General features: G+C 57.2%; 1 protein-coding gene across 2 annotated transcripts; it reads left to right on the top strand.

The window, feature by feature from the left end:
• THBS2 (thrombospondin 2) lies at positions 1 to 27,016 on the top strand. 2 transcript variants are annotated; one of them, XM_045770587.2, is made up of 22 exons: positions 4 to 463; positions 3,027 to 3,099; positions 4,507 to 5,063; positions 6,231 to 6,315; positions 9,193 to 9,389; positions 10,953 to 11,093; positions 11,657 to 11,753; positions 13,609 to 13,779; positions 13,906 to 14,082; positions 14,734 to 14,907; positions 15,296 to 15,423; positions 15,494 to 15,646; positions 16,096 to 16,314; positions 17,127 to 17,234; positions 17,905 to 18,064; positions 19,345 to 19,463; positions 20,073 to 20,307; positions 21,478 to 21,705; positions 22,124 to 22,395; positions 22,935 to 23,032; positions 24,110 to 24,249; positions 25,026 to 27,016. In XM_045770587.2, the coding sequence occupies exons 2-22, from the start codon at positions 3,048 to 3,050 to the stop codon at positions 25,031 to 25,033; spliced, it is 3,519 nt and encodes a 1,172-aa protein (XP_045626543.1). In that variant the 5' UTR covers positions 4 to 463; positions 3,027 to 3,047; the 3' UTR covers positions 25,034 to 27,016. The 2 variants fall into 2 exon arrangements, with proteins under 2 accessions (XP_087721821.1, XP_045626543.1); XM_087865695.1 differs by lacking the exon at positions 25,026 to 27,016 and having other exon boundaries at positions 1 to 463; positions 24,110 to 24,257.
• Positions 27,017 to 27,054: the final 38 nt, after the last annotated feature.

Here is a 27,054-nt window from a genome sequence, read left to right as displayed (position 1 = left end):
AAAACCCTAGAACTTGCGATCTTTCTGTGAAGCAAAAAGGGGAGTTCCAGCCAGTCTTGCTGGCTGTTTTTATAGCACTTTGTTTCCTGAGAGAAGACAGGAAAAGTGAGTGCTTGCTCTCCCTTCTTGGAGGCCCCTCCTCTGCCGGCCAGCTGGAGGGCTGCGGGAGCGGGGCGGCACCCGCACCCGTGTGCCAGGTGCTCGGAGCGAATGCGAGATCGGAGGGGGATTATGTCACTCCTTCGAAGGATGAATTCACCGTGCTTCCTCCGCGTCTGACTGACAGCACCACCCAGGAGACCGGGGCATATAAAGCGGCGGCTGCTGCCGGGCGGCCAGTGCGGTGCCGACCCAGCTCGGCGGCAGAGAGGACTGAGTCTCCCGCACGCACGCCGCGGACCCGGTGCTCTGCCCTCGGCCCCCAGCCCGGCCTCAGCCCTCGCCACAGCTGCTCACGTGCCAGGTAAGAACTTTGTGCAATTAGTAGGAAATCATGGCATTGTACTTTAATTTTTGGAAACGGCTGTTTTGATTTCTAAGAAGGGAGAAGGAAAAAGTGCCACATACATTTATAATGTGAGGTGGGGGCTTGTCTGCGACCCCGTCTGCACCCTGTGAGCAGAGCTGATGCGAGGAAGCCCCGGGAAGCGTTCTGCGTGTGGGGCTCGCGCGGGGAGCTTCCTTGGCGGTCGTCAGGTCTGACGGTCCTTGTGACTGTCACGCGTGTACCTGTCTGTGAGGCTGGGCATAGGCTTGTGTTTTCAGCTACAGAGTAAGAAGCTCCCACAGTAATGTTTGTCGTGGAGGGGGGACCATGAGGGGGGTGTCTGAGAAAAGCCCTCCTGGGAAAGTGAAAACACAATCAGATTATAGAGACTCCAATTCTAAACACTGCTAATAGCTCAGAGGTGTCTTGGAGTGTTATTAATGGACACCACGTACCGTAGTCTAGAGAAGCATGTGAGGACCCTGGAATCCAGCTGTGGTTGCAAGCGGGGGCTGATCTGTCCAGGAAAGTCTGGCCCGGGGGTCCCGCAGGAGGCCGGGTGGGGGCTCCTATGCGATCGTGTCCCTCCTGAGGGAGGGAACTAGAGTTTGCTCAGAAAAGTTGCTGCTTTGATGGCTGATCTAAAAGGATTTTAAAAGACCTTTATGTGCTCTAATTACATTGTGCTACAGAAAGTCTTTGAAAGTTTCTTTGGAAAAATTAGAGCCGTGAACACACACAGAGCGTGTGGAGGTCAACCGCACATTGAGGGCGGCATGTGTCCGTGTGTCCGTACTGAGCGTTGTATGTGATACGGACATTCCTGGTCCTGCCGTGACCCCGTGAAATGAGAGGCGACCCCCTCACTCATTTGGCCAGAACGCCGACACCCGGTGACACTCCTCTTCTGGGGACCAGAGGTTTTGGTTTTGTTAGTAACAGAGTTCAAGTTACTCTGTCTAAGCTGACACTCGGGAAGCAGGGCGTCCAGACCTCGGGGACGTGCATCTTGGAGGGAGCCCACCTTTGCCAGAGCCAGCTGTCACCCTCTGTCTGCAGGGGACAGACAGCACACACCTGGTTGAGGGGACACAGGGAGCATTCCAGATGTGCTCACCACTGTTTACACTGAGACCACTTGCAGGAGCTCACTGAGCGCCCGGTGTCGTTCTGAGTTCTAGAGTGCTTCCTCGTGACCTCTGTCCTTCGAGAACCAGGTGCGCATCCCTGCTTTGCGGGAAAGCCCCAGAGAGAGCGGTCTGGGGACAGCCGAGTGGCGCGATCAGCAACACCTGGGCTTGCCGTGCTGCGTGCACCCTTTCCAGTACGACTTGCTTAGCTCACTCCTCGCAGTGACCCTACCAGTGGTGCTTCCAACGACTGCTCCTCATTGGGCAGGTGACCAAACTGAGGTGGGAGGTTGAGCAGGCCGCCCGCTGGGGCCCGCTGCCTCGCAATGCGCCACTGGCAGACAACCGGGCCCGCGGCCTTGTTCGTGGAAAGGTCGCATGCAGCCGGAGTCCAGACTCCGGAGGAGCCCGCGAGGCCTGCAGAGCAGACTCTGCTCCTGGGGAGCACTCCTCCCTCCCAGGAACATGACTGCTTCCAGTTCACCAGATCCTTCTGGAGACGGACACTTCTTGGCTCTCTTCAGCCCTGAGCTGCTCACGAGCGTTGCTATCCTCCTAGGGGAGGGTTGGGGTCTCAGCCCCCGCTCGGATCCGGAGCAGGAAGCAGCCTGCTGCTGGGAGGGACCTCCGTGCCCCACATGCGCGCGCGGGATACTGCCCACGCGGGATGCTGGAGCTGGAGCGCCAAGGCGGAGCAGGAGTTAAGAGCGGAGCGGGCTTCTGTCCAGGTCTCCTGAGTTCTGGCCCAGCGTCTGCTGGCCTGAACCAGGCCAACTGAGAATCCTCAAGAATGGAAAAACAGGCCTGCAGGAAAATAGAGCAGCCGAGTAAAAGTGATGGCTAAGTAGAATGCTATGTTTTTTTGTGGTTATGATACACCAAATTGAATTTACTTCTCCTGCACATGGTTAGTATTTATTCTGTTTAAGTTAGGCACAACTTTGTTTTTCCTTAGCTATTTACTCAAAAACGTCTTCGTAGATGATTTTCTAAATAATGCTGATACTTTTCTAAATTCATGCTTCCTGGGTTTAAGTCTTGGCTTCGCTTCTCACCAGCAGCGTTGCTCTGGGCAAGCACTTAACTCTCCTGGTTCTTCATTTACCCATCTGTAGAATGGGCATGATAATAATAGTATTTGCCTCCTAGGTCATTATGAGGATCAAATAATGTGACCATTGAGATGTGATTAGCACAGTGCTTGTCGACACATGCCAGTCCAATAAAAACCAGCCACGGTTAGAAGCGCCCCCTTCGAAAAGCTCATTTCCTATCCAGCGTTTACTTCCCACAAATCCGCTTTGTTTTTGACTCTGATGCATAAACTGTTCCTGTGAGTGAAAATTCCGGCCGACACAGAAAGTGGCTGCTGTGTGTGCCTGCGTAACCGGGGTCTGATTCCTCCGTAGGGTTCGGCCGCGGACGCCAGGATGTTCTGGACGCTAATGCTGCTGGCGCTCTGGGCCTCGTCCGGCGCTCGAGGTGAGTGTGGACAGCGTCTCCGGTCGTGCGGGGCTGTCGGGCCCCAGCAGGTGACGTGACTGCCATTCCTGAGAAGGTCCGGAACTTCCTCTTCACCAAATATTTACTTACTTCTGACTCTGCATAATAGGAAATTACTTACATTTGGAAAATCTAGGTATTAGAGAAAAATACTCTTTCACCTAGAGACACGACGTTTGCTGTGCACATCTAGCCTTTTTTCCCCATATGCTGAATTTGTACCTGGTGCTTTAGAACTTTCTTCCCACTTTTTCCCTACTTGAAAATATATCATAAATACTTTCCCGTGTGTTTATTTTCACACAACATGGTTTTTAAGGACTGTGTAATATTCCACCACAAGATAACCCTGATATTTTTTAGACCAATCTCCATCTACATCATTGGTTTATTATCATGAGTATAAATGATGCTACCAGGAATCCTGCTGTGACTAAATCTCTACTAGTACTTGTGATTATATCCTTAGAAAGAGGCACAAAAGCAAAATTGCTGAGTCACAGGTTTTCGTTATTTTAAGGATTTTTGATATATTGCCAAATGGCTCTATCAAAGGTGGTAGAACTCACCCGTGGATCAGCAACACTGTGAATATGATGTTTGAACTTGCCATGTAGGAGATGGAAGGCTATGCTTCGTTTAAAATTTCTGTTCAGTAAATTATTTTGAATTATTTAAACCGTTATATTTGGGACGGTCTGATTACTTTTCTTTCCAGTCATTCAGAGGGTGACTTAAAACCATTGATTTGCAGACTTGAGACCCACCACTGTCTCAGAGCCTTACCTGGAGTGTTCAGTAAGACCCGCAGAATATACTTCTGCAAAATAAAGAGATACAATGTAACTTGTGTAAGTGATCACAGGAAAGCAACATGTAATGCGTCCATAGCAAGGACAAAGGCCCATTTCCTCTGCAGGAGTATTTTCCGGGGAGATCAAATGATAGAGGCAGGGCCTCACCTAAGCCTCGCATCTGGGTGGGAGAGCAGGGGCAGATTCTGGAAGGTGTGCAGAGCCCAGCGGGGCAGTGCTTCCTCCCCAAGAACGTCTGGCTGCGGAGAGCGCCAGCTGATCTAGACGATGTGCTCAGTTTACCTTCTGGCTCACGCTCCCTGCTCAGCCAAGGATGGAATCGAGTTCTGTGAACCAGCAGCTGTCTCCAGGGGCCCCACTTTGGGAAGCAGCCGGAGAGAGAGGATAATGGCTTCACATGAAAGCTGCCATTAGCACCCCGATGGAAAGGGAGGGGAGCCGGGGGACACCAAGGCCTCACTGACTCAGGGGCACGTGCAATCACGGATTGCTCCCCCACATGTAAAAATCCCCCCTGCGCTCGTGCTCACCCTGCCTGCTGGTAACCTCCCTGCTCTGTCCCTGCTGGCAGCCAGTGGCCAGGACGAGGACACGGCCTTCGACCTTTTCAGCATCAGCAACATAAACCGGAAGACCATCGGGGCCAAGCAGTTCCGGGGGCCTGACCCCAGCGTGCCTGCCTATCGCTTCGTCCGCTTTGACTACATCCCGCCGGTGAACGCAGATTACCTCAGCAAGATCGCCAAGACCGTGCGGCAAAAGGAGGGCTTCTTTCTCACGGCCAGCCTGAAGCAGGACCCCAAGTCCCGGGGCACGCTCCTGGCTCTGGAGGGCCCCGGAGCCTCCCAGAGGCAATTCGAAATCGTCTCCAACGGCCCAGCAGACACGCTGGACCTTACCTACTGGATAGACGGCACCCAGCACGTCATCTCCCTGGAGGACGTGGGCCTGGCTGACTCCCAGTGGAAGAACGTGACCGTGCAGGTCACCGGGGACACCTACAGCTTGTACGTGGGCTGTGACCTCATCGACAGCTTCACACTGGATGAGCCTTTCTATGAGCAGCTGCGGACAGAAAAGAGCAGGATGTATGTGGCCAAGGGCTCTGCGCGAGAAAGTCACTTCAGGGTACGTATGGCAGGGTCGCGGCCGACGCGTGAGGCAGGGGAGTGGGAGCTGGGAGCTGACCAGCAAAGGCCTCTCTTAACGGGATGCCGGTGCTGGAGCAGGTCAGGCCCGGCTCGGGAGACACACACCACCCTGTGCAGCGCACAGAGACATGCACACACAAGCATCACACGTGCATACGCACACGCGTGAACACATGTGCACACTCGCACACACATACATACACTGTATGCATGCACATGTGTGCACACCACTGCACACATACCTATGCACACGCGTGCGTGCTCACACACCTGTCTCAACCACAGATGAGCAGAGCATGTTGTCCCAGGTGTGCTTTCTTACCTGTGCAAGTGGTCACTGCTTTCCAGACTGAAAACGGTTCAATGACCAGGGCATCCGCCCCCCTCCAAGGTTCTGGCAACCCCAGGGTCCGTACGTGGAACCCACTGCCCACTCTCCTTTAGTACTGAGATGCTAGGAGAGCAGATTAACAGCCATGCTTGTTAAGAAAAGGGCTATTGATTTATGAGAAGAGAGCTCCATGTTCATCTTAAAACACATCCATGTTGAAATAGTTTTGGGAAGATCTTTCCAAAACCACAAGTGTTTAGAACCCGCAGTGGAGTCAGTGCGTTCTCCCCTCCAGATCTGCGCCTTCTTTGGAAATCAACGTGCATTTAAATTCAGTTATTTGAGTAGAAGGCTGGAGTCCTCACTGGTCGTTGAACTCAGCTCTGGTGGCCGTCGGGAAGCTCCTGTGGGCCCTGCCGTGCAGGCTGCTGACCGCTCACGGTGAGGAAGGCACTCTCGCCTTTGGGAGCCCGTGTCTGTGATTAGGCCTCGGGCACTTCCGAGACTGTTAGCCAGATGCCAGGAAAAGGAAATGCAGCCCAGCGCGTCCGACTTGACCAGACGTGCTCTGAAGACAGAATTAGCGCACGTGTCTTGGGGCCACCCTCACTGTCTCGTATGTGAGATCCCCGGTCTGCGCCACGCAGGAGGACCCACGGTAATGAGAGCTCAGCCTGCACATGTAAAGTCGTGGAAGGAAGTGTTCTTACTGTTTAAAGAACACATCTTGTATTTTTAAAATGTCACTTAGCTCAGCCTCAGACGTTGGATTTTTATCCGCTGCTCTGTTTCTCTCCTCACGTGTATTTCCAGGGTTTGCTGCAGAACGTCTACTTAGTGTTCGAGAACTCAGTGGAAGATGTTCTGAGCAAGAAAGGTTGTCAGCGAAGTCAGGGAGGTAGGTGTGTTTTGAGCAACGTATTTCATGTTTCCTTTCTTGTCTTGGACGGATTTCTACTATGATGTGTGTGCATGTGTGTGAGTGTGCATGTACACACGTGTGTGTGTGAGTGCGAATGTGCGAATGTATGTGTGCACGCATGTGTATATGGGGGAGCGCTAGCGGGAATTTAAGAAAGACTATTCTAATTAAGTGTCATTATTATCTTTGAGTGGGTTTGCTGGTCAACTTAGACATGTTGACATCTGAAAATGATAACCTGCTTGAAAGATTAATTTTGAATATATTTTAATAATCCAGAATAATCCATTTTACAAGCCAAAAAGTCAACCCCTGCATTTTAACGTGAATACAGCCAATTTTCCAGTCTGTTAATGTGTGAAGATCATCTCTGTAAGCTCACACACAGATACTTGCCTGACAGGTTTCAGGGGGTTTTCTCATGCTCCTCACAGCTGTTGACAAAGCCCAGCTATGAAGACATCTGGGCTGTTGGAACCACTGACGGACAGTACGCGTTGCCTGCTCACGGCCTTTCGCGTTTACCTGCAGCCGTAATCTGACACGTTCTTGAGTGCTTACTTTATGAAGCTCAGTTTGCTGGGCCCTTTACACTCAGTGTCGGTGAATCCTCAGAATGCCTCTGGGATGGGCCCGTTCATGCTCAGTAAAGCAGCTGAGGCTCCGGGTCCACGGCTGCCGCACGTGGCTACCTGCGGGCTGGCCGCCCACCTGTCTCCCAGCGCGGTCTCCTTCTGTGAGCTGTTGTCACTGGGGCCCGTGTTCGTGTCAGCTCTAGAGTCTGACACATGGAGACCGACATGTGCAGAGCATGGAGGATGTGAGGTCTGTAAGTCTCCGCGGTGGCTCTGGGGCCCGCACTCCCCCGAGCCAGGAGCGGAACTCGGCCCGCGGAAGAGCAGGGACCCCGCGTGTCTGCCCTGCTGGCACTGGGCGCGCCGTGCGGCCGGCCGGGGGTCACCACGGAGCTTGTGCCCCTGTCCATCTGCACATCTTCCACGGTCAGCCAGTACAAGCACGGGGCAGGAAAGGAATTCGGATAGTGATTTTTAGCCAGACGGTGGGGTGGAGAGAAGTTCCTAGAGCCTGTCCCCGGTCACACAGGCTCCCACAAGAAGCCCCTCGTTTGCAGTAGCTGCTGGGGCTACGACCTCACCCCCGTGTCTCCAGCCCGGCTAACAGGCCAGCTGCTGATCCCCGTGACTTAAGCCACTGCCTTTTTGGGGGGGAATGTAGTCTTTATTTTTTAATTTTTTAATTTTTTTTGAGATTTTATTTATTTATTTATTTGACACAGAGAGAGAGAGAGAGAGACAGCGAGAGAGGGAACACAAGCAGGGGGAGTGGGAGAGGAAGAAGCAGGCTCCCAGCGGAGGAGCCTGATGTGGGGCTCGATCCCAGAACGCCGGGATCACGCCCTGAGCCGAAGGCAGAGGTTTAATGATTGAGCCACCCAGGCGCCCCGGAATGTAGTCTTTAAAAAGCAAAAAGTTCAGTAAAGGCTAGGATAGTAAATGGACATCTGACACTAACCTCGTGGGAAGGTTCCACAGACACAGAGAAAGCAGAGAGTGGCTCTCGGTGCCCTGACCCGAGGGGGCTGTGCTTGTGTTTACGGGAAAGCTGAGCGCCATTCCAGGTGCTGAGCTCCGCGGGGCAAGGAGACCCTTCACCCTCGATAGCAGGAGAAGGGGACTCCAGTCTGGGTCCCAGGTCTAACCACAGGGGACCCTGCCGCGCGTTTGTCTCATCAGAGGGCGACAGACACCGTGACTGTGGGGTATCCCATTCTGAGGAGGTGTTCTGGGGCTCATCCGAAATCAGGCGGTGGTGGGCCGCGGGGCATGTTCCTGGGTGCGGTGTTGTTTTTAATCTGATACCTGTGTGCAGTGGCTGACGTGCTTATGTTTGTGGGGTACGCACCCCCGTCCAACCAGCAAGGCAGGGGAGCTCCCCAGATCAGTGCGATTGTGCAAGGATTTATGACCGAGGAATAAAACCTCAACAGCAGGAGCCCCGGTGGAATGATGGCGTTCGCAAGGCGTAACTCGGCAGTGAGACGTTGAGAGACACAGGGCGTCTTACTCCCGTGGCAGTCACGTGGTGGGGGCACGGCCACGTCTAGGACCACCGGCTCCCACGGGGTCCCTTCTCTCTGGACTGGCCCAAGTCCGTTTCCGGTTTGTGTCCTAGCCCATCCCGTGGCGGGGACCCCAGAGGGTTTGTGCGGCTTCAGGGGCTTTGAGGGGGAATCCCCTGGTCGAGCGTCTGAGGGGTCTGCCCTTCCCTCCAGGGGATGCCGCAGGGCGGACGAAGAGAGGACTCAAGTGCGAGGGAGGGCCGGTGAGGTCGGACCAAGCTACTGATCAGTGTGAGGACTGCTGAATCCTCCTTGATGCGGAGCCAAAACCCAAAATAAAGGGTGTTTGGAATAGAAAAATGGGCAAGCAAACAGCTGGGGGGAGGCCGCGGATTTCCCGAGAACACATGGTCGGAAGCAGATCCGGTGGGGATGGAAGAAAAGGGTTGTCACAGGAGATTGCCTCCTCTCGGCAGAGCCCCTCACGGGTCAGAGCTGCGCCTGTGCATGGACGGTCTCCAGGCTTCTGCCTTCCATCACTGCCCTGTTGTTGAGCGCCCCTGCTGTGCGGCCGGCGGCTGTCCATGGCGCTGTTGGCAGGTGTCACCAAGTGGGCAGTGGCTTGTTTTACCAGCAGGGCCGTGATGGACGTGGTGCTGTCACTCGCTGTTCTGGGTGGACCTCGCGCCTGCGTGGCGTGGGCCCGGACTTCTCCGTGGCACCACCTCCATGTGGCCAGGCCGCGCTCACCTCCGTCCCTGTGCTTCCTGCAGCTGAAGCCAATGCCATCAGCGAGACCACAGAGACGCTGCACCTGAGCCCGCAGGTGGCCCCCGAGTACGCGGGCCCAGGTGCGCCCAGGAGGCCGGAGGTGTGTGAGCGCTCCTGTGAGGAGCTGGGCACCATGATCACCGAGCTGTCGGGGCTGCACGTCATGGTCAACCAGCTGCACGAGAACCTGCGGACAGTGGTGGGTGCCCGGCCGGCCGCTTCCCCGCGGGGACGCGCACGGCAGGGAGACAGGGCAGGTGGGGGCGGGGACTCTGAATCGGAGGCCCACGGGCTCCATGCACTCAGGACGGTTCTTAACCCGGGGGCGCTCATGTCCCCAGCAGATACAGCTTCTGAGGGAGAGGGAGGCGCTTTTGTGGAGAGGATGGGTGAGGCAAGGGCTGGCCGCGGAGCTCTGGGAGGTGAGGACACGGGCAGGATGAGAACAGCCAGGTCCCCAGCACTTTGGGGAGGAAGCAGTGTCCCTGGTGACAGGAGCCAGCTTCCCCTGCGACACGCCCTCCGCTGGGCTCAGGGGACGGGAACAGGGAGAGAGACACGGGGAGGACAGGCCTGGAGGGTCTGCAGGTCTGGGGTGTCCTCCCTCCTGCGGCCCGGGCAGAGACGCTCAGCGGGGGTCGCCCGTTCCCACCCTCTGCCCCACAGGAAAGGGCCCGGAGCCATGTTCTGACTGTGGCCCAGGATGGGGTGGGACCAGCTCGATTTCCACTCCGTGGAGAGGTAGAGGCAGTGGGCACAGCTAGGCAGCTCATGGCAAAGGCTGCGTGCCTTCCGGAATCTTCCAGCATGTATGTGGCCCTGGGGCAGGAATGGGGGCAGGAGTTCCCGCTGCCCACTGTGTGCGGGGGAGGAAGTCAGGAATTCAGAGGCAGGAGTGTCTGCTTTGTGGGGAGGGTCTTCCTGGGGAGACGCTGGCACCATCGCTGCCACAGACCGGGGCGTCCGGGGCTGTCACAGAGACAGGAGGGGATGAAAAGGGCTTTGGGACAAGTTTGCTTAACTTGGAGTCGGGGGCAGGGACATGTGTGACCTCCAGAAACCTCAACAGCACTGTTTCTGTGCATTTTGGGGCAAGAGAGGACCCGTGCCTTTCTTGTGATTCTCACAGGGCCTGTGACCCCACCCAGAAGCCCCCCCGAGGGGGAGAGGAGCCCACAGCGCGTCAGCGGGAGGAGCGCTAGAAACACGTCGGGGTGGCCCGTGTCATTTTCACTTCTTTGATTTTGTTTAAAACCTGATAGCTTTTCCTCCAGCCTGTAACCCCCAAGATAGCAAGAATTAGGTGTGTGCGTGTCCTTGCCATCACGTTCTCAGACCGGGTCTGTGGTCTTTGCAAGAATGGGTGAATTCACAAACTGGGCATTAGTTTTCAGTGGCGCTTGGCCAGGAGGGTCCCTTCTCCATCCAGCACCAGCCCGCCGCTGGGCCCCGAGGGCTGGAGCCCCCTGGGCCGACGTGCAGAGGCGTGAGCTCCAGACTGGCTGTCAGCCGGGCGCTGAGGCGCAAGTGCAGCGAGAACAGTGGCGGCAGGCGTGACCTTGCTTGGGGAGGTTTCACATCGACCGGATCCGACTCTCTGAGGGGGTTGTGGCACCCCACGCAGAGCCTTCCGCACAGCTGGCGGCTCTAGTCCAGACCGCGGGCGCTCTCCGGTCAAGGAGGCGCGATCTTTCTCGGCCGTGAGATGATGAGCGGGTATGTTGTATTCGTTGACACTGAGATGTTTCCCTCAACCTTCCAGTCCAACGATAACCAGTTTCTCTGGGAGCTCATCGGCGGCCCGCCTAAGACGAGGAACATGTCCGCTTGCTGGCAAGACGGCCGCTTCTTTGCGGAAAATGAGACGTGGGTGGTGGACAGCTGCACCAAGTGTACCTGCAAGGTGAGGCGTGGGGACACTCCTCCCGTCGGGGGCCTGCACGGGGTGGCCGCATCCCCTGTCTTCCCTGGCGAGCCGCAGACATGTGCAGCCGCGTCCGGAGACCCGGGAGGATGGGGGTGAGCGGTGTTGACCGTAAGTAAGGCTCCAGCCAACCCCACTGCTCTGCACAAAAGAAACGGAGCTCCAGGAGGAGAATGACTGTCCCAAGGGAGGTGGGAGGCAGCCGGGGTGGAGCTGGCCAGTGCGTGTAACTCCAGGCAGCTCCGCGGGGCCTGGGGGTGCAGGTCGCTGCCCACAGTGATCGGTAGGGAACTTAGCCTCCTCCCCTGGGGTAGCCCTACCCGTCTCCACGATGGCGGCCTCAGGGGTCCGCGGTGCACGCAGACCTGGGCCTCCTGCCTGTTGTGTGCAGACGGCCTGTCTTTATTTCTGTTGTCTGTGACGCGCAGGGTCTGTGGCACCTGGATGGGCACAGCCGTCCCCCCAGCCCTTCCCATCCAGCCCTCGCGCCGATGTTCGTTCTTTTAAATGCATGTTACATGAACCCCTTTCTCTGCTTGCAGAAATTTAAAACCGTTTGCCACCAAATCACCTGTCCCCCGGCGACCTGCGCCAACCCGTCCTTTGTGGAAGGAGAGTGCTGCCCGTCCTGCTTCCACTGTAAGTGCGCGGAGCTCGGGGTGCCGGCCGGCCCGTTCATCGGCCCTGTGCCTGTTTGTTACTCTGTCTGCTGACCCGCAGCCTTACACTGTGAGCAGGGTGGAGGAGAGGGTGCAGGGACGCCTCACCCTGAGGCAGTCCACACTCACGGCCCACACTGACCTGGAGTCTGAACGTCCCTGGAGTTCAGGCTCCTGTCCTGTCACCTCTGGGTGAGGAGGCTGGGCTCCACGGCAGCTGTGCAAGGGCAGAGCGCTGACTTAGGGCCCTCAGGAGTGCCGGGCACTGAGACTTGGCGCTCCAAGTGTTAGGACAGCCAGTAACCCTGGAAGTACACCCCGCAGAGTAAGGACAGTGGGAACAAAGCCCATCAGAGCAGCACCCCCAATGCACCCTCGTAACAGATGGTGTCCCCAGGAGCAGACACTGGGGGCGGGAGGGCCCTGCACGCCCACGGGCTCCCCAGGCGGGGTGAGCCGGCATCCGAGGTCGGCTCCTGGCCCCGCGGGCTCCGGGTAGCCGGGGTCTAGTGGATGCTCAGGTCCCCACCCAGGTCCTGCTGTGCGGTGTCCCCGGGTCCTTGCATGGATTGCGCCCTCGTGGCTTCCCTGGGGACGGCACCTTTGCACGGATGCCAGCCCAGGCTTCGTCGCCCCGGTGTCCCAGCTGGGGTCTCACGCTGCAGCCACACGCGGCCGCCCCCCACTCCTGCCGCTGCGCTCTGCCGCGTTTGTCCCTCTGTTACCCTGCGGGCCCCTCTCTCCTCCCCCGTGTGAGCATGCCGGCCACTCCGGTGGCGTCTGTGGTTCCTCCTCCCCTGCCTGGTCTGGAGGCCTCGAGGCCGAGGTCATGGGCTGGGGACGCGCTGCAGGCTTTCCACACGCCCTCTGGACGAGGCTGGAGAATGGCTCTGGGGATGAGCTCAAGCTCTGCCACTCTGTGATTTTGGGCAAAATATAATTTTTCTGGGACTCAGATTCATTATCTGTAAAATATGGGGTGATTATGCCCACTACATGGGGTCAGTTTTATGATTAAAACGGACAATATTAGAGTAGACCGCGTCCGTGCAAGGGCCTGACGTGCCTTAAGAGCTGGATGGGCGGCGTCCCGACCCCGAGGGGCAGGGCCCACGTCCGCACTGTTGAGAGCAGTCTCCGCGACCTCATTCTCGTCTGGTTTCCTGCTTTCTGCAATGTTTAATCTTCACACAGCACATGCCCCGAGTAACGACCGCAGGAAAGCAGTGCATTGTGCGCTCACCAGACAGATCTCTCACAGGAAGTTGTTCTCGTTTCTCTTACTTACAGATTATAATTCACTTGGAAGACTTTCTTTGCAAGAAATTGCCTTTTTATTTAACTTGTCCTGATTTAAATTATTTGGGACTTAATTTTGTGACCTGTCATTTCAATCAAAATTTAAAAATTTCATTATCACATGTAACTCAGCAGGAGGTTAAAATGGAAGCAAGTTAAATCTTAGTAAGTCCCATAAAGTCCCGTGTGGACGCTGTTCTGGACTCTGTCCTGTGAGCCATCTTAAGAAATCCATAGACCCGACACGGACAGTGAGTGCGGCTCAGCGCACGAACGGTAGACCCCGTGGCCTCCGGGGCGCTCTGCAGGCATCCCCATGTGTCCCTCCGTCCCACCCAGGCGGGCAGGCCCTGAGCTCCGACCGAGGTGTGGACGTCGGGTGACTGGTGTGTGCCGCACCGGGCGCCCTGCTCAGGGGAGGGTGTACTCTGGACACCTGCCCTCCCCAGCACGCGGCTTCTCCCTCCCTTCACGGGCTGGGCCACCCCCGGGCTGCCCTGGGCAGAGGCCTGACAGGCCCTGTGATTCCCATGCAGCACTGGACGGAGAGGAAGGCTGGTCCCCATGGGCGGAGTGGACCCAGTGCTCTGTCACCTGTGGCTCAGGCACCCAGCAGAGAGGGCGGTCCTGTGATGTCACCAGCAACACCTGCTTGGGGCCGTCCATCCAGACGCGGGTGTGCAGCCTGGGCAAGTGTGACAACCGCAGTGAGTGTCAGGGGTGCTCGGTGTCAGGGGGTGGGGTCGGCTGCTTCTCCTCCTCTCCACCGCTGGGCGTGAGCAAACGCCCGGACAGCGGCCGCCCTGACGCCCTTGTCCTTGTCTGTGTGCTAGTCCGGCAGGATGGGGGCTGGAGCCACTGGTCGCCTTGGTCGTCCTGCTCTGTGACCTGCGGCGTCGGCAACATCACGCGCATCCGTCTTTGCAACTCGCCGGTCCCCCAGATGGGCGGCAAGAACTGCAGAGGGAGCGGCCGCGAGACGAAGGGCTGCCAGGGCGTCCCATGTCCGAGTAGGTGGGGTGAAGGCAGGGCGGGAGCGGGTGCACGAGACAGTGGGGACCAGGGCTCCGGGCCAGGCCCGCTCCTGCCCAGCGGCAGCGGGACTGAGCCGTTGAGCTGCTGGAACCCGGCCTCGGGGCAGATCCCAACCACCTGCGAGCCCTGACCTCGTCCAAGCTAGCTCAGTGAGATTACGGCTTGTCCGCGATTGAGCGAAACATCAGCAGAACTATGGGAGCTGTCACTGTGTGCCCTTTACTGGGGGCGTGTGGATGCCCCAGAACCGTGGGTCTCAGGGCACGGCTGACCTGCAGCTGGACCCAGGACCCACGGTGCCAGGAGGCCTCTCAGAAGCCTGATTTGTGCCCAGCACGGGCAGCCAGCATGTCCATTAAAACGAACGTGAGCTCTTCCCTGACAGGTGCCCCTGCGCCTGCAGGCCCGCGTTAGCAGTCAGCTTCTACGCGCAGCGCCCGTGTGATTTCTCTTCCCAGAGGTGAAAACCACGCCAACCGAAATCTGTCGCCTGCATCACCCCTGAGCTTAGGGCCATGAAAGCACACTCTTCCCAATTTTCCAGCCATGTGTGGAGGTTTCGCTCCATCCAGCTCTTCCCGCATAGGTCGCCTTCCCCATTGACCCTCTGTGCTCTCCACCCGCAGTCGACGGCCGGTGGAGCCCGTGGTCCCCGTGGTCAGCCTGCACCGTCACCTGTGCCGGCGGGATCCGGGAGCGGACGCGTGTCTGCAACAGCCCCAAGCCCCAGCATGGGGGCAAGGACTGCGTGGGGGACGTCCAGGAGCAGCAGATGTGCAATAAGAGAAGCTGTCCCATCGGTGGGTGTGCGGGCGGGGGCAGGTGCAAAACCAGAAAGCGTAAAACAAAGAGCAGAACAGTAGAAAAATAGAAAAGAAAGATGAGCTCTGTGCACGTCACGATAGCCGCTCTTATCACCGAGCTCGACAGCATGTTTATGCAAACATGGCAAACGCAGGACGCACAAGGGAGTGTTTTGTGTAGCGACAGCCATGCACGTGCCTGGGTAGCCGCTGTGTTTGTACCGCCCAAGGATGAACTCTTGGAGGTGGTGACGCTGCAGGCGCCCCTGGCCCTCCCTGAGTTACTCAGTTTCCCTGCAGCCGAGCCCCTGGGGTGTGGCAGTGCGTCTGTGACTGGCTCTGGGGTGTGAGCCCGGCTAACCCCGCTCTGCGTCCTCCCACGCAGACGGCTGCTTATCCAATCCCTGCTTCCCTGGAGCCCAGTGCAGCAGCTTTCCCGACGGCTCCTGGTCCTGCGGCTCCTGCCCCGTGGGCTTCCTGGGCAACGGCACGCACTGTGAGGACCTGGACGAGGTGGGTGCCCGCCCTGGGGAAGCGGTGCCCGCGGAGGCGGGGACAGGGCTCACGCCTGTGTATCCCGCAGTGCGCTGTGGTCACCGACGTCTGCTTCACCACGAGCAAAGCCCACCGCTGCGTCAACACCAACCCCGGCTTCCACTGCCTGCCGTGCCCCCCTCGCTACAAAGGGACCCAGCCGTTCGGCGTTGGCCTAGAGGTCGCCAGGACCGAGAAGCAGGTGAGGAAGCCGGCCCTTCATGTGCTGGGGAAAGGCTGTAAATCCACTGGGAAGAGCCCGGGGCACTGGGCATAGGGGGGTGGAGAAGAACAGGGGAGGCCTCCCTGGGGCAGGCGGAGGGCTGTGGGAGCCTGTCCACCACCCCGACTGGACCAGCCTGGTGGGGGCGGAGCGGAGCTTTCCTGCAAGGAGCCCGAGAGGCCCGGGGTGACAGCACGTGGTCGCCTGTGGGCTCGGACGTCATGCCAGTGCTGCTATGGAGCCTCTGGAAAACGCCTCCAGAGAGAGCATCGCTCCGAGTCTCTGGATGCCTGCCCGGCACCTGCTGACCCTGCAGCCCTCCAGGGGGGGCCTGCACCTCTGCGCTTGTCCCCGAACGCCCACCTCAGACCCTCCACGTGAAGGGTAGGGTCTCCATGTGTCCTAACCACATGGCCCTTTCCCCACAGGTGTGTGAGCCTGAAAACCCGTGCAAGGACAAGACTCATGCCTGCCACAAGCACGCAGAATGCATCTACCTGGGGCACTTCAGCGACCCCATGTACAAGTGTGAGTGCCAGACGGGCTACGCGGGCGACGGGCTCATCTGCGGGGAGGACTCGGACCTGGACGGCTGGCCCAACAAGAACCTGGTCTGTGCCACCAACGCCACGTACCACTGCATCCAGGTGAGCGCTCCCCCACCCCCACCGGCCCAGGAGTCCCCACTCGGGGCCGTTGTGGCAGTTTGGAGATAACCTACAGGTCTAAACAGTTGGGAGCTCCGGGTGGTTCCCACGGCATCCTCTGCTCGCTCGCACGGCTCCCTTTCTTGAGGCGGTAACTTCCTGGAGCCATGTTTCCCCACATTTGTGGGACTGGGGAAGCCTGGGTGCGATGGCACCAGGGAGCCCTTTGCCGGCTCCAGACGTGACCCCAGGTGGGACACGTGTGGGACTGGGGTCCTTGCTGGTCTGTTTGGAGGCCACCCTGGGACTTCCGTGGGGCACGGGGGAACAGAATTGAAATGCAGCTCAGGTTTGAATTATGACATCGTTGGAGTGACACAGAATGATTCTTCTCATTACGCCAGTTACCCACTCATGCGAAGAGCTGACTGGGGAGATGATTTGGACTCTATGCCTCGGTTTCTGAGCAGATGTCCACCTCTGACTCCTGGCGCCTGTTGGCTGAGGAGGGCGAGAATGCGTGAGCGCGGCTCTCTGCGAGCTGGCGTCGTGGGGAGGAAGGGGACCCCGCGGGCTCTGCCCTCCTCCAGGCTTTCAGAGCAGCGGCCCCTTCCTCCCCTTGGGTTTCTGCTCTCCTGTGGCAGCTTCACGGGGGTCCTGAGCGAAGGACACGAGCGTCCCTGTCTGGACGCGCTGGTGGCAGGACGGTGTCTCCAGCGCAGCCTCGCCCCCCTGGGGACAGCTCTGCGCCCGCGGCATTACTCCTCTGCCCCTTGAGTGTTTTATGACTCCTGTGTGTCCTCTGCTCGCAGGACAACTGTCCCCTACTGCCTAATTCTGGGCAGGAAGACTTCGACAAGGACGGCACCGGCGACGCCTGTGACGATGACGACGACAATGACGGCGTGGACGATGAGAAGGTGGGGCCAGCGGGGCCACTTTCGGCCTCAGGAGCAGGTGGCCAGGGAGGAGAGCCTCGTCCCAGGCCCCCGTACACGTCTGTGATCTGCATTCCCGCACATGCAACCCAGCACTGACAGGGCGTGGGGCGTGGGCAACACACAGTGACCAACCCGGTGTGGGGCCGTGGGCACTCTGCTGGGACGCTGGCAGTAGTTCAACCTCTCACAACGCGCAGAGGGCCCGCCCGTCCTCCTGTGGGTGCAGCGACGAGCACGGCTGTCCCCGCGATGAGTGATGTGCTTGCCTTTACTGCGTGTGCATGCTAGCGCTTTGAGAAGGTCGTTGCAAGACCTAAGTGACTTCACATGGTGCTCAGCACGGCCCTAGTGGGAACAGGCCACCTGTTCCTAATCACGGCTTCACCACTTCTGCCTTTCCTGATCCACCGACCCACTCATCACTACTCACTCGCTCGTGAGATGGGCACGTATCTGTTCTCACCATGCAGCGAGCAGTATGTCATCTTTGCCATAAGAAAATCTCAACGGTTTTAGCGGGAGGCAGATGCATTGCTCTGGGGCTGCCTAGCTCCGTCTGCGTGGGTCGTCCGCTCCCTGGGAGGGTGTGACGTGCAACCCAGCATAGCTCCCACGCGGTTTCCTGACTCCTTCCCTCGCCTTCCCGTAGGACAACTGCCAGCTTCTCTTTAACCCCCGCCAATTTGACTACGACAAGGATGAGGTTGGGGACCGCTGTGACAACTGCCCGTATGTGCACAACCCCGCACAGATCGACACGGACAACAACGGCGAGGGGGACGCGTGCTCCGTGGACATCGACGGAGACGGTCAGTTCTGCTCCTTGCCATACACGAGTGTTCGAGACCCGGCGAGTCATCGTCCTCCCATGGGCGTGGCGTAAGCTGGCCGCATATGTGGGCTGGCACGAGATTCAGCTGTTCTCACGGGAGCCCAACCAGCCTCCCCCGACCCGTCCTTCCTGGGGTCAGTGGGGGCGTCACCAGCCTTAGGACCTCCCTTCATAGAACTGCAGACGTGGCCTCTTCCTTCTCGTGACCCAGCCCTTAGTCCCGCGCACTATGTCCTTCACGCTTACCCCCGTCAGAGCCCCAAGAGTGCAGTCCTGTCTCCTCACCAAATCACGCCTCCGGGACATGTCTGACGGCTGCCTGCCTCCCTGTCCCGGGATGATCCTGCCATGCCCTTATTTCTAACAACTCATGAGTCAGCCATGGCAAAGCTGCCCTCAGGGGTGCCCCAGGTGTCAGGAACGTCTGACACCTCCAGGTCACGTTCTGCCAGAGAGTGCCCCGAGCTCCCAGGCTGCTGGTACCCTGGAAGGGAGGCCGTACCCCCAGCAGTGGTCGTCCCTCGCCTGCCGGGTGTCCGTGGGCTAGGGCTGGGGCCGACGGGCGCTCTCTGCCCAGGCAGCAGCTGGAGCGTGAGCCAGCCCTTCCTGGGGGTCCGTTCTCGCTGCCCTCCCCTTCCCGCCCCCTCGGGCCCCAGCTGTCCAGGCAGGAGGCGCCTCAGGCAGGAGGCGCCTCAGCCCGTCCTGCGCCTGCTTCTGACTCAGCGATCGTGATGTTTGGGGTTGCCAGCTGTGGATGGGGTTGTTGCGACCCACTGTTACTTCATGTTCCCATGACCCCAGTGGTGATGGGACCCATCGCCTGCAGGCAGATTTCTTGAAATGAGGTAGGACACCCGGAAACCCAGAGGTCAGCCTCTGCCTCCATCACTTTCCTCTGTGGAGCAGATGGTGACAAGGAGGCAGCATGGCCCCAGAAGGCACTCAGCTCCGGGCTCAAGGCCAGTTTTAGGGATGGATGTGGGGGAACAATCCACAGGGTGAACTCAGAGATCACACCGTGAGAACACAACGCTTCATCTGCCGCATTATCCGGAAGCCTCTGCGAGCGGCTGTTACAAACTAAGGGGATTTGAACTTCAGTGGGAAATCTGACACATGTTCTTCCAGGAATTCAATAATATTTACACTTCTCCATAGTCTTAGATCCTTTTTTGTTGAACAAAAGTTTGGCTGTAAGTTGTTTAATGCAGTAGGAAAAGCTCCGTGCTTTCTCTGTTTTCCCTGGAATACCCACAGATGTCTTCAACGAACGGGACAACTGTCCCTACGTCTACAACACTGACCAGAGAGACACCGACGGGGACGGCGTGGGCGATCACTGCGACAACTGCCCCCTGGTGCACAACCCCGACCAGGTAATTGATCACGTGATTGATCGGTGTGTCTATGAGCAGAAGGGGGTCGGGGCCTTATCAGTCGTCGATAGATGTGTCTGTGTGGCTTTCCGTGAGCTCTGCCAACAAGTGACAGCACGGGCTTTTCAATCATTTTAACTGAAAACATTTACTGAACTCAGCGCTTCCCTCTCGTATCTCGGTGGCCAAGAGCCAAATGCGTGGGTGCCTTTGCCGCCCTTCCTGATGGGAACTGTGCCTCCCTCCACTTAACTTCCTTTCCCTGAAGCAAACGTGGGAACCGGCTTCTCCTCCAGATCTGCCTTTGGAAGACAGTGAACGTAGCTCATCGCCGTCGCACGCGGGATACACCGCGCAGACGATGTCAAAAAGGCACTCGATTCCGTGGCGTTAATTCTTTCCAGTCTTCTTTTCATGACGCGAGCCCGTGGAGAGCGGTCGTGGAGGGTGGAGTGTCCTGATGCCGCCCCCTGACGCAGACAGCCCTCCCCGGGGCTCAGCCGCGCATGTGCAGGAGGTGGCAGCCCAGCTGCAAGGTCTGGGCGACTTCCGGCCCAGCGCCCGGCTCCCTGGGCGGATGCTGAGCATGGGTCCTGCTCTGTCCCCCAGACTGACGTGGACAATGACCTCGTGGGAGACCAGTGTGACAACAACGAGGACATTGATGAGGACGGTCACCAGAACAACCAGGACAACTGTCCCTACATCTCCAATGCCAACCAGGCTGACCATGACCATGATGGCCAGGGCGATGCCTGTGACTCAGATGATGACAACGATGGGGTCCCCGATGACAGGGACAACTGCCGACTGGTGTCCAACCCGGGCCAGGAGGACTCGGACGGTAGGTGCTGCGCCTGGGAGCTCAGGGGCCAAGTCTGCGGGGTACATGGGGGTGCCACGCCCCCTCTGTGGCAGCTCCACCCCCGCCCCCCAGCCTGCTGTGCCAGCCACAGGCTCCTCGCGCATCGGGGCAGCAGCAGTCTCAGAGTCAAAGCTGTTGGCAGTTTCCGCAGAGAGGCACCCGTCACAGACAGGATGGGGTGGGGATCTGTGGTCATGACAGTGAGGGCTGGGATTTATTCTTTCAAGGGCAAAGCAAGCAAAAAATGGTGGGTGTGAAATGTTAGGAAAAGGGCCTTGTTTCCCCGCAGCTGACTGCACCCAGGGGGCCGCAGCAGGAATTGGGACCCCCGGGAGGGTCTCCAATAGGCAATGAGGTGCACGTTGTGCTCAGAGGGTTTGGGGGAGCATGAGAAAGTGGCTGCAGGTGCGTGTGGCTCTGCTCGGCCTCCAGGAGCGGAGACGGAGTATGGGCCTCTGAGCCCATGTGACTCACAGCCACACAGGGACTCGGGATCTGAAGGTGATTCCAGTGGACACGGGAAGCCTGTCTGGACCCACAGTGCTCCGCTCAGGCCGCCCTGTGGGATGTGTGAGGGGGCGGAACCAGTTTCCAGAATGTGATGGGAAATTAGCTGAAGTAGGTACCTTTTCTCCTTCTGAAGCAATCAGCACCCGAACAAGCAAGTGTAGGAAGCTGCCATCGGCCTGGGGGTGGTCATACTTAGTGCAGACTGGCAGCTGTGGGGGCCATGGGCCCCCCGTATGCAGCCAGAGGTCTGGGCCTGCTGCAAACCCCACCCCTTCCACTACCTCGATGGACAAGTTGAAAGAAGCTTCCAGAAAAAAGCATCTCCCCAGGGAAAGTCATTAGTAGAGTAAGAGCTCTGCTTCAAATCAAAGGTTTGGGCAAGATGATGAAGAAAGGTCGTAATAGTTCCGAAAACTATCAGAAAGCAAAGCTGCAAGTTCAGCTCGGTTCCGGTTGACCGCCCCCACCCCGCGGTCCAGTGTTGAGTGGGGGGACCCTGGGGGCTGGCCAGGCCACTGCAGCCACTGCACGGGGTCACTGCTCCATGCAGCGCCCCAGCTAGCATGTGAGGACGCTTCAGAAAGGCAAATGGCAAACCATCTATTTGTTTTCTCATTGTCCTGCTTGTCCTGGCGGCAGGTGACGGACGTGGGGACGCTTGCAAGGACGACTTTGACAATGACAGCATCCCAGACATTGATGACGTGTGTCCTGAAAATAGTGCCATCAGTGAAACCGACTTCAGGAACTTCCAGATGGTCCACCTGGACCCCAAGGGCACTACTCAAATCGACCCCAACTGGGTCATTCGCCATCAAGGCAAGGAGCTGGTGCAGACGGCCAACTCGGACCCCGGCATCGCTGTTGGTGAGCCTGGAGATATGCGCCGTCCTTTGTGGTTCGTGGGGGCAAGGCGCCCACGGGGCACGCAGGAGGCTCATGGGGGTGGGATTAGGGAGGTCTCTTGGGAGCCTCCGTCCTTCCACGTCTGCCTAAATGGTCTCGACGAGGGGCTGGGGAGTCACACGTTTGAAATTTCATGTTTGGTGCGCCATTTTAGTTTCTGGACTTGGTCTGTGAAATTTTGCGTGATGCGGGAAAGCTCTGCCTACACTCTGCACGTGGGATCTGAACCTATGAAATCCCACGCATGTCAGTCATGTGTGAGCCGCAGAACCCGAGGCACATCTCCTAATATCTGCATCCCCTGATCCCGGGCTAATGCAGGCATTTGCCCGAAGGCTGTTCCCCCGAACCCTCCGCCTGAATGTCCCCTGACACCCAGGTTTCGATGAGTTCGGGTCTGTCGACTTCAGCGGCACATTTTACGTCAACACCGACCGCGACGATGACTACGCCGGCTTCGTCTTCGGCTACCAGTCCAGCAGCCGCTTCTACGTGGTCATGTGGAAGCAGGTGACGCAGACCTACTGGGAGGACCAGCCCACCCGGGCCTACGGCTACTCCGGCGTGTCCCTCAAGGTGGTGAACTCCACCACGGGGACCGGCGAGCACCTGAGGAACGCCCTGTGGCACACTGGGAACACCGAAGGGCAGGTGAGGACACCGAGGCAGGCCCAGCCAGGCCCCTTCCGCGGGCGTCGCAGCCGCCACGGCTTCCCAAGAGCAGCCCTCGCCCCCCACCGCAAAGACGCCCCCGCCTCGGTGTTGTCATCAGTTGCCCTCAAGTTGCACCGGTTTGAACGCTCGTTTAGGGAGTATCTCCCTGACTGAAGAAGCCGGGCCTGGTGCTTTCATGACCACAGCCGGCGATCGTCTTGCACGTTAAACCTATTTCTTCTAGAGGTGGGGAGAACTGGGTTTGGAGCCTGTGTCCTGCCCACCGCCCCGCGTTGAGGAGGCGGAGGACGGAGAGTCTGAATCCACGGCTGGCTCCGGCTCAAACGCCCAGGCTCTTGGTCGGGCGCCGCTGCTCCCGCTCCGCGGGTTCGATCCGCACGAGACATTTGGGCCCTGAAACCGTCGGAGGGGGTGTAGCGGCCCGAGCCAAGGGATCGGTTTGCAGGGTCGCGTCTCGTTTCCGCTTCGGTGCCACGAGGTCACGACGCAGGATGCCAACTGACGTGTTTTCTCAGGTGCGTACGCTGTGGCATGACCCCAAAAACATCGGCTGGAAAGACTACACGGCTTACCGGTGGCATCTAACTCACAGGCCCAAGACCGGCTACATAAGGTGAGCGCGGCTCCGCGCCGGGCACGCCCCCGAGGGACCGCCCACTGCGTGCCGGGCACGCCCCCGAGGACCGCCCACCGCGCCGGGCACGCCCCCGAGGGACCGCCCACCGCGCCGGGCACGCCCCCGAGGGACCGCCCACTGCGCCGGGCACGCCCCCGAGGGACCGCCCACCGCGCCCCGGGCACGCCCCCGAGGGACCGCCCACCGCGTGGGACGCAGGTCTGAAGGGTCACAGATGCAGCAGCCAAGCAGCATAAGCAGGGGGAGGGGCAGGCAGAGGGAGCAACAGGCTCCCGGCTGAGCAGAGCGTCCAAGGCGGGGCTCCATCCCAGGACCCCAAACTCCTGACCCCAGGAGCTGAAGGCAGATGCTTCACAGACTGAGCCACCCAGGCGCCCCCAGAAAGTGCAGAGTAAAGGCATCTTTGCAAAATTCACATGTGCTCCGTTCAGAGAACAGTCATGGTTATTTCTGATACTGTGAATGGCTGAACTGAAAACACATCTTCATGTAGAACTTTCACAAGTGTCAGGCTAACAGTATTTTGCTCTTTGGGCATGACAGCTTTTGTCATTGATTTTCATTAAACGAATGATTTAAATAATTTTTTTTTCAAAGTTAAACTGGGCTGATAAGGTCAGGACTGGGTTGGATTCTTCACAAAGGCCAGGAGTGTGTGTGTCCCCGGCATGAATGAGCAGACCAGGGCAGGGGAGCACAGACTCGCTGTCTGGGCGTGGTGTTTACTCGCCCACCTGCCGCCCTCCTGTCAGGGAGACGTTAGTGCCCGCAGTCCTGCTTCGGGCATTAGGATAGAGCCCCGTCCTTGTCCACGCAGTTCCAGCCTGGTGGATGGATGCAGGTGAGCACGTGGCTTCCATGCAGGCCACGGGGAGGGTGGCCCTGGTGGTAGGACCTGGGGACCGAGAGCTATCCCACGGTGGCTGAGGGGCCAGTTACGGGGACTGGGGGTCTTGGAGCGATGACCTGTTGCTGCTGGCTGGCTGCGTGAGGAGAGCTGACTCCCACCCCCCAACATTCATACCCTCTTTTTCTCCTGCGCCCTGTTTTCAGAGTCTTAGTGCATGAAGGAAAGCAGGTCATGGCGGACTCAGGACCCATCTATGACCAAACCTACGCTGGCGGGCGGCTGGGTCTGTTTGTCTTCTCTCAAGAAATGGTCTACTTCTCGGACCTCAAATACGAATGCAGAGGTGGGTGAGAGCAGCACTGTGAGGCGGCTTGCAGCACAGAGAATGGGGAAGGGGCACGTGTTTTAACTTTCCTCTTATAAAAGCAGCACGGTAGGACAATAAGCGACTGTTTTGTTTGGTCAGCTTTTGTTGTTGTTGTTTTGTTTCCTTATCTGTTTGCTTTAAATTGAGTGTGAATCCCTTTGGTAGAACAAACCCTTTCCAGTTCACAGGCTCTGCTCTTCACATCGTGCTCTGTCCTTCAGCTGTGTATTCTGTACCCCTCCTGGGCCTCTGACGGCATCTTAGATGGCTACCTTTGCTGAAAAAGGGAAGGGGGGGCGGGGGAGGGAGGAAAGAAGCGAGCAAGAAGGGGCTTCTCTGCAGCTATGGCTCTAGGACTATATTTGAATCGCAATATTGCAGACCTGGAAGTCTGACCCCAGACCTTCACGAGCACATGAAAACATTCCCTCCTACTGATGAGGTCAGTGAGGTTCCGAGGCACCTCTCAACAGTCACGCACTGAAAATCACACGTAGAGAAAGGGAACATGAAAACGTTGCTTCTGGTGATACGTTTTCTCCCCTCTATCGGATTGTCTTTCAAGACGTGACACGCTCCCTCCCTCCCTTCCACGTGTGTGTGTGCGTCCAGCCTTTCATCCATCCATCCATGTTGTGGATTCTTTAAAAAAATTAAGATGATATTTTAGGTTACAGGTAGAATAAAATAAAAGAAAACAAAACCTATGGTTCAGCAGTCCTAATTCTGTTTACTGTTTTTTATTTTTGTAGACGTCTAAGCAAGACCGGCTGCATCTCCAGAGACGTACTGTAGACGCTGTTACGTAGACCCGCAGTGTGTGGGGTGCCTCCAGCTTCTCTCTCTTTAGCAGCAGCTCCTGTCCTTGACCCTGACGTTGGGGGTCGTTCGCCACCACGGACCCCGAGCCCAGGCGCCTCCAGAGGATAAGTGTCGAAGGTGAACACCCAGCCCGCTAAGAACATGGCTTGATGCTGCGCGAGGCTTTCTGTGTGGTGAAAACTGAGCATGGCATTACATCGTTTTTCTCTTGTTTGTTTAAAAAGAACGACGTTTACATATAAAATGTAATTACTTATTGTATTTATGTGTATATGGAGTTGAAGGGAATATTGTGCACAAGCCATTATCATAAATTAAGCAGGAAAAATGTTGCTACATGACTTTCAGTGCTTAAAGCCATTTCCGTTCCTGGGTTAGAGCTGCTCTACCTACCGTGGAGGCTTGTTGGTCGACCACAGAGGCAGGTCCACTGAAGTGTGAAGCGCCGTGGGGGCAGAGAGGTCAGGAGACCAGTCACACGCGTGGGGAGCCAGCTCTCTGATCGGCACATTAGCAATAATGACAAGAACAAACGAAGCCCCTTCCCCCCCCGCCCCTGCCCACGGAGGAAGTCCACGTACCCACAGAGGTGCGGTGGCGGCTGAGAAGGGACATCCTGCAAAGCGGCGCTAACGTGGGTCCTGGCAAAGCCCCCTGTAGGGAACCTGGCCGCTCCTGCCTGCAGGCTCGCGGGAGCGCCGGGCCGGCTGTCCCGCGATCTTGCTTTCCCGTTGCCGGGACTCCTGCTGGTGCTTCCAGGCCAGTCTCTGCTACTGGGGACAGACCAGCAGACGAACACATCCGCAGATGCCCCTTAGCGTCGATTCCTATTCTAGACTTTGAAAGTACGCCAAGTGCCTTACCTGCTCTGGCAACACTTCTCAGTAAGGTTCCAGTTATAAATGCTCTGTGAATATTTATTACATGACTGCAGATGCAGCTTCATCCACAATCACTTACGTTAAATATGTGAAGTAACACGTGTGGCAGGATTTCCAGGAATAAACGTATAACACGTATATGATAATGTAAAGATACAACGAATACCTTCCTGTCAAGATACAAGCTTTACCGTAGTATGCTGTCATGATAAAGCGTGCTTAAACGGGATAGATCAGTGATAACGAGTTTATAATGGAACCTTAATCCATCCCGTTGCCAGGGACTGTCATTCGGTCTTCGTTCTTGTTACCTTTCTGCTGTACGCAGGATTTAAGGCCTTGAATGCGGAAGGAAAACCAGCATCGAGCCTTGCCAGACACACCCACTAATCAGTCATACAATAATATACACAAGTTTGCGTGTGTTTGTTTTTTGCCTTAAATTGCATGATCTTTCTGCAGGAAATATTAATCTCACTCCACATAAGGGGTTTAAGAAGAGAAGTTTGTCTTGTCTGAGGCGGGCGAATCTTTCTCCCCTTTCTGTTGCTAGCGATCTCATGTCTACGCAAAGTAGAGAGGATCCATAACTTTTGTCGTAACTTGCACACTTCATTTGATAAAGTTATGTTTGTTGCTTCCTTCGAGATTGATTTTTTGTTTTGCTGCACTTTCTCCTTTGTTCTGTAGATCCGCGTCCCCAGGACGGCGGGGGTGGGAGATGGGACTAAATGTAACGGTCGTGGAGTCCGCACAGGTTTCCGTGTTGGCGCCCCTTAGCCGAGCAGCACAGTGCTGTGGGGTGATGATGTGAATATTTACAATGTACCATAGTTTTTTGGTAAATTATTTATGTTTTTTTGAACAAACTTCTCTTCCAGACTGATGAAACTTCATTTGTTCTGCCAAAGACTGTAAATATTTATTTATTTGTTCACATGGTCAAAATTTCACCACTGAAACCCTGCAATTAGCTAGACCCTCATTTTTATACTTTAAGGATTAATAACAGGAAATAAATTGTAAAAAGGTTTTCTATACATGAATCTCTCTCCCTTTTTTAAAAAAGAAGTAGCAG

Source organism: Ursus americanus, chromosome 11 (genome assembly GCF_024610735.1).
Source record: "Ursus americanus isolate L20-20 chromosome 11, mUrsAme1.1.p, whole genome shotgun sequence".
NCBI lineage: Eukaryota > Metazoa > Chordata > Mammalia > Carnivora > Ursidae > Ursus > Ursus americanus.
Note: the sequence above shows the minus strand (reverse complement) of the source record. Positions and strands in the feature narration are given on the sequence as shown.

What these genes read in the sequence shown, in the direction of transcription:
- THBS2 (XM_045770587.2), top strand. Translation starts at nt 3,048, where the DNA reads ATGTTCTGGACGCTAATGCTGCTGGCGCTCTGGGCCTCGTCCGGCGCT. An exon ending in CGTGGACATCGACGGAGACG is followed by an intron (nt 18,065 to 19,344) that starts GTCAGTTCTGCT and finishes GAATACCCACAG; the next exon opens with ATGTCTTCAACGAACGGGAC. An exon ending in CCCAAGACCGGCTACATAAG is followed by an intron (nt 23,033 to 24,109) that starts GTGAGCGCGGCT and finishes CCCTGTTTTCAG; the next exon opens with AGTCTTAGTGCATGAAGGAA.